We start from the raw sequence: 21,691 nt of genomic DNA, 5'->3' as shown, positions 1-21,691 counted from the left end.
CATTTTTCATATCCTTATTGTCATGCCCAGGGGAGGTGATCAGTGGTGGACTATGGGAGGTTGTGGTGAGGGTTGTGTGGGTGCCAGGTGTGACCCCTGTGCTTGAGGCTAACCTCGTATGTTTCCCCTCACACACAAACCATGTGGGTGTCACTATTATGGGATCCCTCAGTGGGGTGGGGAGGCGGGGGTGGAGGTAGTCACGGCAGCAGTAGGTGGTGTGTATACACTGATGTGGGTAGTTGTGGGCAGGGCCACAAGACTGAGTGGGCTCCTTGTCCACCATTGTTGTGGGGTGGTGGGACGGGGCACAAGACTGGGTGGGCTCCTTGTCCACCAATTGGGATGAGAGTCAGGTCATCCCAGGGTTTGCCAGTGAAGCTGGAGGGTATTGGCCTCATGCTCCTGGTGTTGGCCCTGGTGGCCAGGGGTTGTAGGGCTGGTCTGGTGCAGGTTGCCATTGTGGTGGCTGGGCTGCCCATTGACCACCGTCCCTGTAGTGGGTCTGCTGGACCTGGGGGTCTCACAGTGGGATTCCATTGGCATCAGCATGGTTCCTGTAGGATCCAATGTCCTTTGGCAGTGTCCTACCGATATACATGACACCTTGGCTCTGATCACACATAATCGAGCCTGCATTATACATTCTAGCATTTGCATCACTTTTGGGTGTCCCGGTTTCAACAGACATGGTTACATTAGGCATTTCACATTCTCTATCATTATTGTTAAGCATAATAAACTTGTTCTTCACCTTACTGACACCTCTATTCATCTCATTAGTCACATTAATTAAACCAGCATCACAATTCATGTTTACATTCCATACATTTTCATACTTGCACCTTTTAATTGCATCTTTAGCTTTAAAGTCCGTGTACTCAAATAGTTGAAACTTCCCCTTTAAATTTTTTTGGTTACCGATCTCCTTTAAGGGGGCCTTCAAATCCGATTGGCCACTTGGTGTCACGTGATGCTCCTCCAATGCTCCTCGTGGTATGGCCGTGGCCATTTTGATTTTAGGTTTTTCTCCTTGTGCTGCGGAAGCCATTTTCTGGCTTTCCTGCAGGTAGGCTGTGGTGCTCTTTCCTTCCACAGGTTCGACCCTTGACTTTGGGAATCCATTCCTTTCAACACCGTTCACCTCTTGGAGTGCCGCCCCGGCCCGTAAAGTGGAGTTTGGATCCTTGGTCTCAGAGATTTCGCTGGGGTGCTGTGGGCAGTCGAGCTGGACAGTGGAACCTCTGGATGCTGATGCATCCATATTCGAGGTCGATTGCCGGAGCCCGGAGGCCTGGGAGCAGCTTCGCTTGGACAGGATGCCGTTGTGGTCGATTGGCGGGATTCATCCAAAGTTCTTCAAAGGTTGCTTGGCTCATCGCAGACTGGTTCGCCCCTGTGTTGCTCTCCATAGAAACTGGGACTCCTTCGACATCTGCTTTCATCGACCATGGAAAACTTTTGGTGGAGCAGGTATGAGTTCCATACTCTTCTTCCAGGAGTTAAGCAACTTCACCTTCCTCTGTGTCGGAGCCCCGATGATCAGCCAACTCATCAGAGACGCGGTGAGTAAAGCTTTTTCTGCACATCCTTTGAAGATGCCTTTTCTCTTTGCATGCATAGTCTCCGTAGCGGCATTGGTGGGCCCCGTGGCTTCCTCCATAGCGCCAGCACGGGGCTAGCCGGTTTGCCATGTGGCGGACTCAGGGTTGCGGGACTCGGCGCAGTGTTTCTGCCCTTATAAGTATCAATGCGGTGTACTGCTCTCGTCGGTTTAGAGTCCCTTAGTGCTTCATTTAGGTGGTCACCAAAGTCGCACAGTGCAGCCAGTCTCCTTGAGTGTTCCAATCTTTCTACAAAAGCGTCCTAATCTTCCCCATCGGTAAATTGCTGAAAGATCCTGAGAGTCGACATGCTGAGCTTGTGGTTCATGACCTCGTATTCCCGTCGGCAGTTGTAGCGTATGTCGGCACCTTTAGTAATGACTCCACGAGGCAGGGTATGATACTTAAACTGTGTAGACCTGTAATCCTTTATTTGCAGCTCCTGAGTGAGGACAACAAGCTGTGAGTTTCTTTTTATACTGGGATAACCCTTAGGTCTCCAGCAGCAGCACCCTCTGGTGTACAGGTAAGGTGTGTACAGTGTAAGGGTACATTCAGTGTTGCATAATAGTGTTACAGACATCACACAGTAAACAGGCATGCATACACAACAGTAAGGACACTATAATGGCAGATAATACTGCCGCTTTCAAGTCGGAGCTTCACGCAGCGTGATGTGTGCAACTGTTGCAGTCAATGTGTCCTGCGATGTAGGATCCTCCTCCCTCCATTCAAATAAGTTGCCAATATCGCCTGCTAACCCTGGGAATGTCTGTTTTTTCAGACGTTTCCTGGGATGGGTGTTTAGTGAGCTGTTAGGGCTGCATTTTGCATCCAGGGCGCTAGCGAAGCGTTGCCCGATGATTGACGTCATGATCTCAGTGAAACTAGAGGGCGGGGCGGTAAATTTTTGCGCTGCCACAAACCATGAGCCGAATTTGCCGACCGGTAAAAGCTGGCGTCCGCCATAACGCTTAGAAACACCCTTTACCGGCCCTCTGGGGCACTAACTGAGGCACAAGCCAGCCGAAAATCCAGCCCTGTGTCTCTCGCATTTTGTAATTTCTGAGCTGCCTCATTCAATTCCACTTCCCTCGTTATCTGGTCATTTATGTAAATTAGAAATTGTGTTGGTCCCAGCACCATGTTATGAACCACCCCACTCAGCAATTCCCCCATCTGTCATAACTCTATAACCATTACTCTCTGCTTCCTGCACTTCAATTGTTTTTATTAATTCCTATGGTTTACCCTGAATCCCCACAGCTTTGAACTTAATAGGCTTTCAAGTCAAAAGCCTTTTGGAATTTGAGGTACATCGTGTCATGGAGCTTACTATAGTCCACTTGGGTTATCACTTCCTAAAAAAAGTCAAGGAGATTGGTCAGTTGAGAGCTTCCGATTCGGAATCCATGCTAACCGCTGATAACTAGGTCATTCTTGATCCTCGGGTGGCCGGCCACGATCTTCCCTTCACCACCATACCATCATCCGCCCCCCCCTCAATCCCGATCGTCTGTCCAAACCCTGATCCTCTCTCCCCCTCCACCGATTCATTTAATGGCCTGGCCCGCCCCGGCCCTCATGAAAATCCTCTCTTCCATCTCTGTGCGGCCGCAGGCCTACCCGCCCGCAGCCGTCTAGCCTCTCAATCTGGCTGGTTGGGGGACGAAACCGAGGCCTCGCATGCAAATCAGGCCCTGCCGTTAAAGTTGGCAGGGCCTGTGGGAAACCCAGCCTCTCGGATTTCCCGACCGCCTCTGAGCCCCCCGCACCCAACCCCCATTTCTCCAGAAAATTCTGGCCAATGGAGCTGTAAGTGCCTGTGTCTGTTTTGTCGCCTTTTTGGAATATAGGCACCATATTAACTGGCTTCCCATCGACTGGTATCTCTCCAGGATTCAATGGCTCCTCATAACGATTGTCAGTGTTTCACAAATCTCTTCCCTTGTGTCTTTAGGACTCTGGGATCAAAATCATCTATCCTTGAGGATGTATTTGTTTTAAGTCTGAGACTTCCATCTCATTTATAGCAAAGTCATTGATTGTTTGGAACGGGCATGTTGCTCATGTCACCCCCTTCTGAATACTTAGTCATGTAGAAATTATTTTGTGCTTATCCTCAATTTTGAGCCATTTTGTGGTTTTCACCTGTTCTTTGACTGCCCTCTTACTGTTGTGGTACTGGAAGAATGTTTTACTCTTATGTTTTGCCTCGGTTGCTGTGCTTTTTTCCAGGTCTCTCTCTGCTAATCTGATCACCCCTTTTAACGTGTTTCTGCATTTTCTTGTAGTCATCCCAATCAGCCTTATTATTTCCCCCTGTAGGATCTCAGGCCCATTTTATATTTGTTTAGGACCCAGTAAGGTCACACTTGCTTAGTCCAAACTAGCTTTTGGCCCTAGATAGTTCCGACTCCTAGATCATGTTAAATGCTATTTTGTGGTTGCTATCCCCAGGGGTGCTACAGCTTCCTTTTCTTGTGCATTTTCTGGGTCACTAATGATTACCAGATCAAGATTAACACTGCATCTCATGGGTTGATCGACACATTACATCTACCAACTAACTAAAAAAATTCAGTTTATATTTGGTTGATTCAAGTCTCCCATTAAAATAATTTTATGGTTCTCACATACCCTTCCTAAGTTTTCAAAAAACAAATTGTCCTCATTCTTAAGCTGACATGGTGGTCTATAGCACATCCCTAATGTTAGTTTGGATTTTTTAGCCTTAGTGATATTTACCCAAATACACAAACACATTGAGCCAGATCTTGCCGGAGCAGGGCATCTCATGGCATATGCCGTTAGTTAGACTTTTCTGCAACCTTCAGCTCGAAACATTTTTATGCCGTAACTTGCTGCAAGTGTGAGCAGATAACAGCGCGGCAGAGGCAACAGGGAGCATCCTGGACCTTAATGAATGGTGGGACCAATGGTTTATCTCCTTAACCAATGAGATTTAAGGATTGAGAAACAGAGGAATGACAGAGAAGGAATAGAGTGAATTAGAGTCAAATCAGGTACAGAAAGAGAAATAAAGAGAGGAAAGAAAGATTAGATTGAGAGAGAAAAAAAAGAGACCGAAAGGAAAAGTAAGAATAAAAAATAAAAATAAACATTGACATTACTAAAATCTCTAAGAAGAATTGACTACATGCAGGAATTGATCAGTTTAAATTGCTCTCTTTCTGGGTCAGACAGATTGGCTGGCATTACATTACCAATTATCACATCATTAAAAAGGTACTTACGCTGTTAATTTCCAGCCCTAACTTTCTGTGGCAAGTTTAATTGGCAAATCCAACAAGTTCTTAAAAATGATGGGGAGGCTAAGCGCAAGTTGTGCGAAGCAAATGGGGCAGCAGCGGAAATTGACCAGCAAGTTCTGGATATTTGCAACTTAATCCATGGGGTCGAAATTGATGTCCGCCTGAAATGGGTCGCATCTACCGCTTTTGGAGTGTTTTCACCGCCGCGGCAGATGAGGTGGCCTCTTTCGCGAAATTCAGCTCTTTGTCTTTTTTTTTAAGCAGACCGGAAGTCGGTCATAATGGGGACGGTAGTGCAGCGGTGAGCACTCTAGAGAGGCGGAAGTAGAGGTGGGACAGAGTCTCCACAGCTGTCAGTCATCAGCCTGGCGCTGATGACGTCATGACACGTGCACGTCACCACGTCTCTCCCCTTCACTTAAAGGAGAGAGCTGCTGTGAGCTCCGCGATTATTTTAATTAGGTCCACTGGGCCATCAGGGAGGGTTTCAGCTGGGCCAGCGGCCTGGCCGAACCCGGGGAATAATTGTTGGGCCGACCTAGCAGTTGGCCGACAAAAAAAATAAAATGGCAACCGCGGCAGTGCGCCCTCCCATTGAAGAAGCGTCGCACAGCCAAGTCACGTACACTTTCAGCACAGTGCACTGAATAGAAAAAACTGCCAGGGGCACCGCTCGGTGGCCTGAAGATTTTTGGAGCTGAATTTTAATGGAGGTGTGGGAGATCGACGGTGCGCTCTTTGATGACGTACTTAGGAGAGGTCAGCAGCAGCAGGGCGGATGTGAGAACTGCCAGAAAAACCACCAAGGTAAATTGCGCTAGCGGCGGTCGTTTGATCGCAAATCGGTGGTCATTGGACTCCGCTGTTTGGCAGCCACATTGTGGCAGTAAGAGGCCTTTTCAGGAGGCTGAATTTCGGTCCCCATATCTCTTAATCTCCTGAACTGGCTGGCCGATTTGCGTATTAATAATGGCATGCATCATTAACAAAGCATTATTTTCCCAGCAAGATCTGGCACATTTTAAGCAGCTACTCAACATCATGCTCTTGGGGGAAATGGATTCACGCGGCATAGGGATGGCAGACAACTAGTTGGTCTATTTTTGAGAGGGCAGAGTAAACAACTCGCGCTGTTTAGCCTCAGTTTTGTACATTTTTAAGTTGTTTGCAGTTTGTCACACTCCACAAGTGAGGTCCATGGAGTGAAGCAGTTGTCACTTGGATCTTCGTTTTGTCCACAGCTAGTGTGAAGAAACACCACAGCAAAGAAGTAATACAGCAGGCCACATGAGACGCAAGCCCTGTCAGTTGTGCCTTCTACAAGCTCTTAGACGCTGAGCTCAGACTCACGCACCAGCAGCCCAGCATCCACAGGTGCTAGTAAAAGGTATAAAAATAAAAAGAACATGGACATAGGTAGCTTGTTCCCTAACACACAGGCATGAATATCTGTCCTATTGACTTCTGATGCTTAAGGATAGAAGCCTAGCAATTACTGCATGATATTAACAGAAAAACATTTAGTGCTTTGCTATCACAATAAATTAATTATCACCTGCATTAAAATGGCAGACCGGGGAATAGAAACATAGAAACATAGAAAATAGGTGCAGGAGCAGGCCATTCAGCCCTTCTAGCCTGCACCGCCATTCAATGAGTTCATGGCTGAACTGAAACTTCAGTACCCCCTTCCTGCTTTCACGCCATATCCCTTGATCCCCCGAGTAGTAAGGACTTCATCTAACTCCCTTTTGAATATATTTAGTGAATTGGCCCCAATCACTTTCTGTGGCAGAGAATTCCACAGGTTCACCACTCTCTGGGTGAAGAAGTCTCTCCTCATCTCGGTCCTAAATGGCTTACCCCTTATCCTTAGGCTGTGACCCCTGGTTCTGGACTTCCCCAACATTGGGAACATTCTTCCTGCATCTAACCTGTCTAAACCCGTCAGAATTTTAAACGTTTCTATGAGGTCCCCTCTCATTCTTCTGAACTCCAGTGAATACAAGCCCAGTTGATCCAGTCTTTCTTGATAGGTCAATCCCACCATCCCGGGAATCAGTCTGGTGAATCTTCGCTGCACTCCCTCAATAGTAAGAATGTCCTTCCTCAAGTTAGGAGACCAAAACTGTACACAATACTCCAGGTGTGGCCTCACCAAGGCCCTGTGCAACTGTAGCAACACCTCCCTGCCCCTGTACTCAAATCCCCTCGCTATGAAGGCCAACATGCCATTTGCTTTCTTAACCGCCTGCTGTACCTGCATGCCAACCTTCAATGACTGATGTACCATGACACCCAGGTCTCATTGCACCTCCCATTTTCCTAATCTGTCACCATTCAGATAATAGTCTGTCTCTCTGTTTTTACCACCAAAGTGGATAACCTCACATTTTATCCACATTATACTTCATCTGCCATGCATTTGCCCACTCACCTAACCTATCCAAATCACTCTGCAGCCTCATAGCATCCTCCTCGCAGCTCACACTGCCACCCAACTTAGTGTCATCCGCAAATTTGGAGATACTACATTTAATCCCCTCGTCTAAATCATTAATGTACAATGTAAACAGCTGGGGCCCCAGCACAGAACCTTGCGGTACCCCACTAATCACTGCCTGCCATTCTGAAAAGTACCCATTTACTCCTACTCTTTGCTTCCTGTCTGACAACCAGTTCTCAATCCACGTCAGCACACTACCCCCAATCCCATGTGCTTTAACTTTGCACATTAATCTCTTGTGTGGGACCTTGTCGAAAGCCTTCTGAAAGTCCAAATATACCACATCAACTGGTTCTCCTTTGTCCACTTTACTGGAAACATCCTCAAAAAATTCCAGAAGATTTGTCAAGCATGATTTCCCCTTCACAAGTCCATGCTAACTTGGACATATCATGTCACCATTTTCCAAATGCGCTGCTATGACATCCTTAATAATTGTTTCCATCATTTTACCGACTGCTGAGGTCAGGCTGACCGGTCTATAATTCCCTGTTTTCTCTCTCCCTCCTTTTTTAAAAAGTGGGGTTACATTGGCTACCCTCCACTCGATAGGAACTGATCCAGAGTCAATGGAATGTTGGAAAATGACTGTCAATGCATCCGCTATTTCCAAGGCCACCTCCTTAAGTACTCTGGGATGCAGTCCATCAGGCCCTGGGGATTTATCGGCCTTCAATCCCATCAATTTCCCCAACACAATGTCCCGACTAATAAAGATTTCCCTCAGTTCCTCCTCCCTACTAGACCCTCTGACCCCTTTTATATCCGGAAGGTTGTTTGTGTCCTCCTTAATGAATACCGAACCAAAGTACTTGTTCAATTGGTCTGCCATTTCTTTGTTCCCCGTTATGACTTCCCCTGATTCTGACTGCAGGGGACCTACGTTTGTCTTTACTAACCTTTTTCTCTTTACATACCTATAGAAACTTTTGCAATCCGCCTTAATGTTCCCTGCAAGCTTCTTCTCGTACTCCATTTTCCCTGCCCTAATCAAATCCTTTGTCCTCCTCTGCTGAGTTCTAAATTTCTCCCAGTTCCCAGGTTCGCTGCTATTTCTGGCCAATTTGTATGCCACTTCCTTGGCTTTAATACTATCCCTGATTTTCCTAGATAGCCACGGTTGAGCCACCTTCCCTTTTTTTATTTTTACGCCAGACAGGAATGTACAATTGTTGTAATTCATCCATGCGGTCTCTAAATGTCTGCCATTGCCCATCCACAGTCAACCCCTTAAGTATCATTCGCCAATCTATCCTAGCCAATTCACGCCTCATACCTTCAAAGTTACCCTTCTTTAAGTTCTGGACCATGGTCTCTGAATTAACTGTATCAGTCTCCATCCTAATGCAGAATTCCACCATATTATGGTCACTCTTCCCCAAGGGGCCTCGCACAATGAGATTGCTAATTAGTCCTCTCTCATTACACAACACCCAGTCTAAGATGGCCTCCCCCCTAGTTGGTTCCTCGACATATTGGTCTAGAAAACCATCCCTTATGCACTCCAGGAAATCCTCCTCCATCGTATTGCTTCCAGTTTGGCTAGCCCAATCTATGTGCATATTAAAGTCACCCATTATAACTGCTGAATGTCATATAACTGCGTTAAACATTTGCCCATTAATGTTGCTCCAAGTAATTTCCAGGCTAGAATGTGCTGCGACTAAGTACAGCTGTCATAGGCATTGTTTCGGCTCTAAGGGTCTTTGGGGACAATTTTCTTCCCTCCTCCTGGTGGGAACAGGACAGTAGCGTAATCAAAATGGCAGCGGAACACTTACTGTCCCATTCCCGCTGTATTGATGGGGGTCTTGACCTGAGAGGCCCAGGCATCTGCTGGCACTGGGCTTGTTCCGCCCACCTTGAACCCGATGGAAGCTGTCACCTGAAAACTGGCCCCGGTGTCTTTTGTTAACTTTCCGTTAGAGGGTCACAAATAGGGTCTTACATGAGAGTCACTCTAAGCCTCACACAGTGACATCTTGATTTCATATCTTGGGACCAACTCCCCCATCCAGAAAGAGGAAAATAAACCACAGGACCAATAGCTTAATTAAAACTGCAAGTCCTATAAATAAGGTTTATTCGAGTTGCTCTAGGCAAGCTGTGATAGCTCAGTTGCCCTGTAATATTGGCTTCTTTTCTCTTAGTTGACAGTACAGAATTACTATCTTCAGTATTATCCCATGGCCATGAATGGAGGCCAAGTGACAAAGAGAGCAACAGGCTTGCGATGGCCACAGATGAAGGGAATGTGGGCTGCAGCAGGCCCTTAGGCTGTATCATGAGTAACACTGGTGCAGATGCAAATGTTACTTACTTGTACTCACCAATGTGATCAGGATGAGCAGGAAGATAACGTTGGCCATATCGGAAATTGACTGGACGATTACCTTCACCATAATGGCCAGGCCTTGGATGGCAGCTAAACTCCGCACCATTCGCAGAGCCCTCAGCACTCTAGAATAACCAACACAAGGTCCTTATTTAATCACGAACCAAGAATATTAGTAAAACATTTTACAAGCCATTTGGCTACTAGGCTTTTTAATGTAAATGTTAATAAATTTACCAGTGTTTACTTTTCACTTCAGTACAAAGTACACATTAGACTTGTCCTTAAAACAATGATGTTCTCTACACACCATGTGAGGAAGGAAACACCCAATAGAAATGTAGGGACTCTATTTTCCTCTTTTTTGAAAAAGAGTTCATGAATTTTTTCTGAAAAATTTTCAGCTGTTAAAGAAAATGGCAATTTCATTTTGGTCCATTTAGTGCAAACCAATTTAATTAATGGCACAACTAAAATAAAATAGTTAATCATTACTCATCTATAATAATCCTTCTTTCACATTTCAAATAACTAACGGCAATTTAACCTGCATAAATGATAATATTTTGTTCAATGAGCAGAACTTTTAACATGGCATAATGAAATTTCACTGATCGCATCATATAGGTCCTTGTGTATTGTGCAATGCAGCAATGAACTACCATTTTTGTGCCTACAAGTAAGCAATAAAGAATCTGACAATACTTCACAGAGTACATAAATGCTGGTTCAGCTAATATGGAGATTTGGGAGGAAGACGTTTCTCCACTTAAAAAAGAAAATGTAAGGCAAAAATATCAGCCTGTCTTAATATGGATATGGAAAATGTATATGGAAATTAAGTTAAGATTGAGTTGTTAAAGGCAGAAATGAAAAAAAATGTAGTATTTATTCACATGGAAAATTTATTTAATTTCCAGGAGTCAAAATCAGCTTGTGTTAATCCAAAATATGAGGTGATCCCCAGGAATAAAACAGCAATTTCATAAGAACAGAGAATTCTGAGTTTTACGTGAGAATTTCTTAAATGTTGGGCCTGATGAGGTTGCATGGCTGCACACACCATCTGCTTTTTACAATATTAATCATTTATTTATGCTTTTTACTATATGTTACATTAAGATGTCATTACATTTACTGATTGTGCATAAGTCCTTAATAGCTAATGTAACAAGCGTGACTATTTATTCAAAATAGGTCAAGAGAGTAGGGCAGAAAACTGGAGAGAAAGAACATTTCAAATTATCAAAATTAAAACAGAAAATGCTGGAACCAGCCAGTCAACACATGAAAGAAAAAAAAAATTAGTGTTTCAGATGAGACCCTTCACCAGAGTTCCAAACAGATCTCCATTTTACCTTTCAGATGCTGACAAATCTGCTGCCTGTATCCAGCAATTTCCAATTTTTATTTCAGATTTCCATGATCTGTGGTTTTGCTTTAAATTTCTACACAGAATTATTATTCCATTAACAGTGCTCTCCTACCTCAACACATAGAAAATGTGATTGTTCCTCGTGGAACCCACGAACAAGGTGGATGTGACGATGAAATCTGCAATATTCCAGCCATCCTAGAAAAATGTCAGAGCAAAGAAAGAAAAAAAAGGACTTGCATTTACATAGGACCTTTCACGACCTCAGGGCATCCTAAAGCACTTTACAGACAATGAAGTATTTTTGAAGTGTAGTCACTGTTGTAATGTGGGAAACGCAGTTGCCAATTTACACACAGCAAGGTCTCACAAACAGCAATGAGATAAATGACCAGATAATCTATTTTAGTGACATTGGTTGCAAGATATATATTGAGTGGCGAGAGATTGTGGTGGAGGTGCGGCAAATGAGTGTAAGGGGGCCAGAAGATCCGAGGGCCCAGGGGCAGCACGGGCCAGCCCACACTGCGATATGTATGTGCACTAGATCCGTGCAGCAGGGCAGGTCTCCAGTCGTCCTGGTTAACCCTTGCCACTGGATAAAAGCCTAGCTCTGTCAAGCCCGTGTGGTGACTGCTGTGCACCACACGTTAAAAAAATCCATGCACAGGTATCTTCCACCCCTTCAATTGGAGGTTAGGACTGGAATATCGGTCCTTCATTGAAACATCTGTGAACTTGTCCCTTTTGGTGTGGAAGTAAGTCATCCTCTTCTTTGGAAAGTGCCATGGGATCTTTTACATCCACCTGAGTGGGCAGACCTACTAGAATGAAGGTGAAAACTAAAGCATGTAGATCATAAAGTCTGCAATGAAGAGTAGGCTTATAGGGCCAAAGTAACCATGGCAAGTATATAAAGGAGAGGGAGCTCTGAGATCACTGCATTCTTTTCCACCACAGATCTCCCATGAAGTACTTGTCCTAAATGAAGACATAGTATCCAGGACACCAGTCAGGGGAAGTGCGCTAAGTGAAATGAGTTTGGGCGTCTATTTAATACATGGGCCACTCTGGGCGATACTGAGGTTAGTGCCAATTAAGAGAAGAGTTTTGTCTTGTAGGCCCATTCCCATTATCAACTAGATTGAGATTGCGCAAACTCACAGGACCCTAAAAGCCAGTAGACAGGGTAGACATTGCCAAGGTTACTTCGGCCCTTTTGGTTCTACGCTTCAATGGGGACTTATTGCCCCACCAGTTTAAAAAAAAAGTCCTTCCACCGGCAACTAGCAGCCCTTTACTGACTGCTGGCATCAAACACTCGGCCCCAGACTCCTGTGATATTCTTGGTGTAGCAAATGTAGAGTGCACCCGGAAAATATTTCATTGAGCTGAGCTCATAGAAACATAGAAAATAGGTGCAGGATTAGGCCATTCGGCCCTTCGAGCCTACACCACCATTCAATAAGATCATGGCTGATCATTCCCTCAGTACCCCTTTCCCGCTTTCTCTCCATACCCCTTGATCCCTTTAGCCATAAGGGCCATATCTAACTCCCTCTTGAATATATCCAATGAACTGGCATCAACAACACTCTGCGGCATGCAATTCCACAGGTTAACAACTCTCTGAGTGAAGAAGTTTCTCCTCATCTGAGTCCTAAATGGCCTACCCCTTATCCTAAGACTGTAGCCCCTGGTTCTGGACTTCCCCAACATCGGCAACATTCTTCCCGCATCTAATCTGTCCAGTCCCGTCAGAATCTTAGACGTTTCAATTAAATCCCCTCTCATCCTTCTAAACTCCAGCGAATAAAGGCCCAGTTGATCCAGTCTCTCCTCATATGTCAGTCCAGCTATCCCTGAAATCAGTCTGGTGAACCTTCGCTGCACTCCCTCAATAGCAAGAACGTCCTTCCTCAGATTAGGAGACCAAAACTGAACACAATATTCCAGGTAAGGTCTCACCATGACCCTGTACAACTGCAGTAAGACCTCCCTGCTGCTATACTCAAATCCCCTAACTATGAAGGCCAACATAACATTTGCCTTCTTCACCACCTGCTGTACCTGCATGCCAACCTTTCAATGACTGATGAACCATGACACCCAGGTCTCGTTGCACTTCCCCTTTTCCTAATCTGCCACCATTCAGATAATATTCTGCCATTGTGTTTTTGCCCCCAAAATGGATAACCTCACATTCATCCACATTATACTGCATCTGCCATGCACCTAACCTGTCCAAGTCACCCTGCAGCCTCTTCCGATCCTCTTCACAGCTCACACCTCCACCCAGTTTAGTGTCATCTGCAAACTTGGAGATATTACACTCAATTCCTTCATCTAAATCATTAATGTATATTGTAAAGAGCTGAGGTACCAGCACTGAGCCCTGCGGCACTCCACTAGTCACTGCCTGCCATCTGAAAAGGACCCGTTTATCCCGACTCTCTGCCTCCTATCTGCCAACCAGTTCTCTATCCACGTCAGTACATTACCCCCAATACCATGTATTTTAATTTTGCACACCAATCTCTTGTGTGGGACCTTGTCAAAAGCCTTTTGAAAGTCCAAATACACCACATCCACTGGTTCTCCCTTGTCCACTCTGCTAGTTACATCCTCAAAAAACTCCAGAAGATTCGCCAAGTGTGATTTCCCTTTCACAAATCCATGCTGACTTGGACCGATCCTGTCACTGCTTTCCAAATGCGCTGCTATTTCATCCTGAATGATTGATTCCAACATTTTCCCCACTACTGATGTCAGGCTAACCGGTCTATAATTACCCGTTTGCTCTCTCCCTCCTTTTTAAAAAAACATTAGCTACCCTCCAGTTCATAGGAACTGATCCAGAGTCGATAAGACTGTTGGAAAATGATCACCAATGCATCCACTATTTCTACATCACATCAGGAGAGATGGTTGAAAGTACAGTTGGTAAGGTGTTGTTAACTTATCTGACACTGTCAATCAATGAGTTTGATGTGATTATCACTGTTGATTGGAGCTACATGCTGACTGATAAATAAGGACGTGTTAATATGCAACAACCTAAAGCTCTGATTGGGTCCCCTTGATGAAAAGTCCTGATTGCTGGTTGGTCCCCTTGGAGGATAAGACACACCCAGCAGTTTCTCCAGAATGTGTAATTAGATCCTCCCTGCCTACGTAATCAGTGACTTTGCAAAGTGTAATTCGAGCCATTCTGACTTCCAACTCCAGACAGAACAGAGCTCACTTTGTATAGACAGATTTCACTCTTACGCGTTAAGACCTTTTCCCATCCCCCAAACAAGTTCCTGCCCCCACCGCCCAAGTTTCTGACCTTTTCCCACAGCCCAAGTTTCTGACCTTTTTCCCCTGCCCACGTTCCTGACCTCCGCACCCCGCCCCCACCCCGCACCTCCCAAACCGCCATAGATGAGGCATTGTATGTGGGTCATGGAGTGTTAACACGTTTATTGGTCATGCAGTGAATAGTGACAGTGTTGTGACTTCTGGATTTCGTCCAGCCCAATGATCTCACTTGCCACACATGCACCAAGCTTTCCGAGAGGAGAGGAGAGGAGTGGGAGAACATGGTGCGGGTGTAAAGGGGGTGAGATTGGAAGAACGTGATCTATCTTACCATTTGGATCACGTTCTCGCTCTCAACCCCACCCCCTTTAGACCTGGATCACGTTCTTCTGCCATCCCCACTGTGCTCTCCGTGTTCTTTACCCAACCCCTCACAAGTTCCTCCTGTCCCAGAGTTCCTGACCTCCTCTCCCCCATTCCCTCTCTCTCTCTGCCTCCACTCACTCTCTCTGCCTCCTCCTAGTCTCTCCCTGCCTCCTCCCAGTCTCTCTTGCTCTGACTCTCTCTCTTCCCTACTCTCTCGTTGCCCCACTCTCTCTCTCTCTCTCTCCCCCACTCTCTCGCTCTGATTCTCTCTCTGTCTCCCAATCTCTCTCTCTCTCTGCCCCCTGTCTCTTTGCCCCTGTCTCTTTCTGCCCCTCTTTCTCTCTCTCTCCCCTAGTCTTTCTTTCTACCCCATGTTTTCTCTCTCTCTCTCCCACTCTCTCTGTGCCCCAGTCTCTCTCTCCCACTCTCCACTCTCTCTTTCCCCCGCTCTCTCTCCACATTCTCTTTCGCTCAGCCTCTCTCTCTCTCTCCCCACTCTCTTTCTCGCTCCCACCTCCGATTTCCACTCTCTCAGAAGGCCGCAAAAATATTTGTGTAGATAATCACAGCTATATTTTAGGCAAAAGTCCTGGCGGCTCCTTTGGTATAGTCATTGGTTTTTGAAAGATAACTCAAAGCCCCAGTAGCAGGCTCAGACACGAACAGCAATGGCAGCAGCTCCAGGCTCGAGAACGTGGTTCGGCCCCACTTCCGGCTTCCTCACATATCATACTGCGCATGTACGACAGGATCGAGCGCACATCTGCAAAAAGGGGCGAGGTCCACTGCACACATGCGCAGAAGGACACAAAAATGTTCGTGCAGATAATCACTTCAGATAAATAATCACATTCAGATCCTTTTCCTTTTCCATCTTTGCTAAACCGGTGCACGATTTTGCCACAACAGAGCTGGTATTTACCTTCCAGAATATCCAGAAGCCATAGTACCATTTTAGCAGCATCTCCCAGAGAAAGACCGTCACCACTATCTGTTCAAATATCATAAAGAGGATGGCATATCTCTGTGTGGAGTAAAAGAAGCAATGTTACAGAGTAAAGAGCCCACAAGAGCACCTAATGTTATGAGGCAGGCCCACCAGGAGTGATTTCATCCTTACTTTAAGTTTTATTCATGAATGCAATTATATTTCAGGATATATTAACTATTACCAGCAATAATCTGCTTCACAAAGTCACCAAAACATAGATCTGTGGAATTAGACAACTTACAGTATCCATGACAGCAAAACCAGTACAGATAGAGTTATACACAAACGGCATAATTTTCAGACATTGTACATCAAAGGTTAAATGGAACAGGTGGTCCAAACTGGAGCCAGGTTACTGTCAATCAAACAGTTCAGTGGAAGGTCTCAGATTTGATCTTGAATTAGCTAATGTCATCAACAAAACCTGCCATTTATATAGAGCTTTTAATGCAGTAAAGTATCCCAAAGTGCTTCAAGGTGAAATAGATGCTGCGTCAAAGGTGATTTTGGGGGTGACCATAAACTTGGTCAAAGAGGTGTGTTTTAAGGAGGGCTTTAAAAGAATAGTGGGAGTGGCGAGGTGGAGGGATTTAGAGCGGGAATTTCAGAGAGTGGGACTTAGGCAGCCCACCAGGAACATACATTCAGGTACAATAGTGGAGTGGTTATGATAATGAATTAGCAACTCAGTGTCGCAAGTAAAAACCCTACTGTAGCAAGTTATGGAACTGTGGTAAATTGTGGGCTGGCCCCAGAAAATTGACCATGAAAGCTACCAGATTATTGTAAAAACCAACTGGTTCACTAATCTACTTCAGGGAAGGGAACCTACCAACCCTACCTTGTCTGGCCTACATGTGACTCTAGTCCCATACTATCTGGTTCATTTAATACCCTCTAAAGAGACCTAACAAGCCAAATATATTGCTACACCACCTTCTCAGGTCATCTAGGGATGGGCAATAAATGTGGCCTTGTCAGTGACGCACACATCCCCAAGAATAAATTGTAAAATTGTAAATTAATGCATGCATCCCCAGGAGTCTGAGGGCATGCATGTAAATTTACCATTATGTATTGGATGGCAAGCCTTTGGCAGAACAATGGGTATCATTAACCCTGACGATAATGCAGTTGTGGTGTTAGTGATACCAGGATTTCTGCATATCAAGTGCATTTATGAGGGAAATAGTTGATCTTTTGGTGTGATGTAAGGTCAGGTCAGCTAATTTAAGTAATTCAGGTCATTGACCTGAAGCGCAAAGGAATTTTGGCCAGGACGCAACGAGAACAGCGCCTCCCGCTAAATTGGGTAGGGGTTTTGTGGTGGCGCTAACATGTAGCGCCCCACTCGGCATAACACTCCTGAGGTATTCCGTAACCGCAAAGGCTACCACTCACTGAATGTGCAGTTGGTGTGCGACCACACACGCCGAATCCTCAGCATCAATGCCCGCTATCCTGGCAGCAGCCACAATGCAGTCATCCTGTGCCAGATCGGTGAGCTAGCTCTCTTCCAGCCACCACATCAAGCTTGTGGCTGGCTGCTTAGAGACAAGGGCTATTCACTCTCCATCCGGCTCATGACTCCCCTCCGCAACCCCAACACTCCTGCTCAGCACTCATATAATGAGAGTCATGCTACCACCAGGAACAGCATTGAGCAGACCATCGGAGTACTCAAGCAACGGTTCCGCTGCCTTGACTGCTCGGGAGGAATCCTCCAGCACACGGCTGAGTAGGTGTCCCTTTTCGTTATCGTCTGCTGCATGCTGCACAACTTGGCCAGCATGAGGGCGTAGCCATTGCCACCAGGCATAGCTCCACCACCTCAGCAGGAGGATGAGGAGAAGCAAGTGTACAAGGAGGAAGAGCCGCAGCAACAGCAGTGACGGAGGAGGCAGCTACTCAATCGGCATTCTACAAGGGCGGTCTGTGACCACCTCATCAGACTCCGGTTCCAATGAATTCCCAGTTGCTCTGCATGTTCCCATCAGCACATCAATTTCCCCTTCCATACCACAGCCCCAAAACTGAAATGAGAGACAGCACCAAATATGCAACATTCCAATTAAATTTCATCTCATAACATTCACCACAATTATATTTATGAATCACCCTTGTGCAATACCTGATATTCCTTCTTAACACTGGCTTTATCTATTCTATAGCTCCTTCGTAGTGTGTCCCCTGTGGCTACAGCTTTTGGAAGGTTGCTGAGTGTCAGGGCCAGATGTTGTGTATCTGTAAAGCATGCACTCCCATGTTCCGCCACCAGGGAGCTCATCCCCTCAAGGCCCAAGGGATCCCAGCATCTCTTGGGAGCACTGTATATAAGCCGGCCCCCTCAGGCCTGTTTCTCACTCTGGAGTGTCTTATTAAAGACTGAGGTCACTGTTACTTTAACCTCCCTATGTGCAGTCTCATTTGTGTTAGGAACAAATATCTGGCGATGAGTATACGAATCCAACGCAAAGATGCAGCAAACTGTGGGCATCCTAGAGAAGTACTCGGAGGGTGAGGACTGAGAAGCCGATGTCGAACGGCCAGACCAGTACTTTGTAGCCAACGAGCTGGATGGAGAAGGAAGTGATGCAAGGAGAGCGGTCCTCCTCACGGTATGTGGGGCACCGACCTACAGCCTCATGAAGAATCTTCTGGCTCTGGTGAAACCCACAAATAAATCGTATGAGGAGCTGTGTACAGGGTTCGGGAGCATCTTAACCCGAGGGAGTGTGTGCTGATGCCAAGGTGTCGGTTCTACACGTGCCAGTGATCTGAAGGTCAGGAAGTGGCGAGCTACGTCGCCGAGCTAAGGCGACTTGCAGGACAATGTGAGTTTGATGGCTACCTGGAGCAAATGCTCAGAGACCTTTTTGAACTAGGCATTGGCCACGAGACCATCCTACAAAAACTTTTGACTATACAGACACCGACCCTCAGTAAGGCCATTGCGATAGCACAGGTGTTTAAGGCCACCAGTAATAACACCAAACAAATCTCTCAGCACACAAGTGCTAGCAATGTTCATAAATTAACTGGAACTGTATTTGCGAGCAGAAATGTACAGGGCTGAAACCACGAGTCTGCAACTGCCAGCAGGCCTCAGGTGACCCAGATGACTCAGAGTGCGCAACAAAGGAAGAATGCAAAGCAATTCACACCTTGTTGGCGTTGTGGAGGCTTCCATTCAGCCTATTCATGCCGCTTCAAAAGGGTATGTTTGCAAGAGCTGTAGAACAATGGGGCACCCCCAACGAGCTTGGAAACGAGCTGCAAGCTCTGCAAAACCTGCTAACCACCATGTGGCAGAGGAAGATCAGTCCATGGTGGATCAAAGCAATTTCGAGCCTCAGGGAGAGGAGGCAGATGCTGAAGTACACGGGGTGCACACATTTTCGACGAAATGTCCACCGATAATGCTAAATGTAAAATTGAATGGCTTACCCGTAGCCATGGAACTGGACACTGGCGCTAGCCAATCCATCATGAGTAAAAAGATGTTTGAGAGACTGTGGTACAACAAGGCATTCAGACCAGTCCTGAGCCCTATCCACACGAAACTGAGAATGTACACCAAAGAGCTTATCACTGTCCTGGGCAGCGCTATGGTCAAGGTTACCTACGAGGGCACGGTGCACGAACTGCCACTCTGGATTGTCCCGGGCGATGGCCTCACACTACTTGGAAGGAGCTGGCTGGGCAAAATCCGCTGGAACTGGAATGACATCCGAGCGCTATCACATGTCGATGAGGCCTATGTACCCAGGTTCTTAACAAATTTCTTTCCCTTTTTGGGCCAGACATTGGAAACTTTTCCGGTGTGAAGGTGCGGATCCACTTGGTCCCACAGGCACGACTCATTCACCACAAGGCGCGAGCGGTACCTCACATAGAAACATAGAAAATAGGTGCAGGAGCAGGCCATTCAGCCCTTCTAGCCTGCACCGCCATTCAATGAGTTCATGGCTGAACATGAAACTTCAGTACCCCCTTCCTGCTTTCTCGCCATAACCCTTGATCCCCCGAGTAGTAAGGACTTCATCTAACTCCCTTTTGAATATATTTAGTGAATTGGCCTCAACTACTTTCTGTGGTAGAGAATTCCACAGGTTCACCACTCTCTGGGTGAAGAAATTCCTCCTCATCTCGGTCCTAAATGGCTTACCCCTTATCCTTAGACTGTGACCCCTGGTTCTGGACTTCCCTAACATTGGGAACATTCTTCCTGCATCTAACCTGTCTAAACCCGTCAGAATTTTAAACGTTTCCATGAGGTCCCCTCTCATTCTTCTGAACTCCAGTGAATACAAGCCCAGTTGATCCAGTCTTTTTTGATAGGTCAGTCCCGCCATCCCGGGAATCAGTCTGGTGAATCTTCGCTGCACTCCCTCAATAGCAAGAATGTCCTTCCTCAAATTAGGAGACCAAAACTGTACACAATACTCCAGGTGTGGCCTCACCAAGGCCCTGTACAACTGTAGCAACACCTCCCTGCCCCTGTATTCAAATCCCCTCGCTATGAAGGCCAACATGCCATTTGCTTTCTTAACCGCCTGCTGTACCTGCATGCCAACCTTCAATGACTGATGTACTATGACACCCAGGTCTCGTTGCACCTTCCCTTTTCCTAATCTGTCACCATTCAGATAATAGTCTGTCTCTCTGTTTTTTACCACCAAAGTGGATAACCTCACATTTATCCACATTATACTTCATCTGCCATGCATTTGCCCACTCACCTAACCTATCCAAGTCACTCTGCAGCCTCATAGCATCCTCCTCGCAGCTCACACTGCCACCCAACTTAGTGTCATCCGCAAATTTGGAGATACTGCATTTAATCCCCTCGTCTAAATCATTAATGTACAATGTAAACAGCTGGGACCCCAGCACAGAACCTTGCGGCACCCCACTAGTCACTGCCTGCCATTCTGAAAAGTACCCGTTTACTCCTACTCTTTGCTTCCTGTCTGACAACCAGTTCTCAATCCACATTAGCACACTACCCCCAATCCCATGTGCTTTAACTTTGCACATTAATCTCTTGTGTGGGACCTTGTCGAAAGCCTTTTGAAAGTCCAAATATACCACATCAACTGGTTCTCCTTTGTCCACTTTACTGGAAACATCCTCAAAAAATTCCAGAAGATTTGTCAAGCATGATTTCCCTTTCACAAATCCATGCCGACTTGGACCTATCATGTCACCATTTTCCAGATGCACTGCTATGACATCCTTATTAATTGATTCCATCATTTTACCCACTACTGAGGTCAGGCTGACCGGTCTATAATTCCCAGTTTTCTCTCTCCCTCCTTTTTTAAAAAGTGGGGTTACATTGGCTACCCTCCACTCCATAGGAACTGATGAGGGAGAGAGTGAAAATCAAGCTGGACAGGCTGCAACACGAGGGCATCATCTCCCCAGTGGAATTCAGCGAGTGGGCCAGCCTGATTGTTCCAGTACTCAAAAGTGATGGCACGGTCAGGATTTGCGGCGATTCTAAAGTAACCATTAATCGTTTCTCGCGACAGGACCAATACCCGCTACCTAAGGCAGACAACCTATTTGCGACGCTGGCAGGAGGCAAGACGTTCATCAAGCTCGACCTGAATTCGGTCGGCTGCAGCGATCTTCCAGAGAAACATAGAGAGTCTACTCAAGTCAGTACCACGCACGGTGGTTTTTCAGGACGACATATTGGTCACGGGTTGGGACACCGTCGAGCACTTACAAAACCTGGAGGAGGTCCTCCAATGACTGGATTGCATAGGGCTGAGGCTGAAGAGGTTGAAATGCATCTTCATGGCAACAGAAGTGGAGTTTTTGGGGAGAAAGATCGCGGCGGACGGCATTCGACCCACAGGCGCCAAGACAGAGGCTATCAGGAACGCGCCCAGGTCACAGAACGTCACAGAGCTGCCGTCGTTCCT

General features: G+C 46.2%; 1 protein-coding gene across 1 annotated transcript in view; it reads right to left on the bottom strand.

The window, feature by feature from the left end:
• Window positions 1–21,691, bottom strand: part of LOC139279576 (cation channel sperm-associated protein 4-like) — a 134,494-nt gene that overhangs the window by 30,072 nt on the left and 82,731 nt on the right. Inside the window, exons 7-9 of the mRNA XM_070898699.1 lie at window positions 15,687–15,788; window positions 11,208–11,293; window positions 9,716–9,845 (exon numbers count right to left, since the gene is read on the bottom strand). Of these exons, the coding sequence (XP_070754800.1) occupies window positions 9,716–9,845; window positions 11,208–11,293; window positions 15,687–15,788 (318 nt within the window). The remainder of the gene's footprint in view (window positions 1–9,715; window positions 9,846–11,207; window positions 11,294–15,686; window positions 15,789–21,691) is intronic.

Source organism: Pristiophorus japonicus, chromosome 14, assembly GCF_044704955.1.
Source record: "Pristiophorus japonicus isolate sPriJap1 chromosome 14, sPriJap1.hap1, whole genome shotgun sequence".
NCBI lineage: Eukaryota > Metazoa > Chordata > Chondrichthyes > Pristiophoridae > Pristiophorus > Pristiophorus japonicus.
This window is presented reverse-complemented; position numbering and strand designations above follow the sequence as displayed.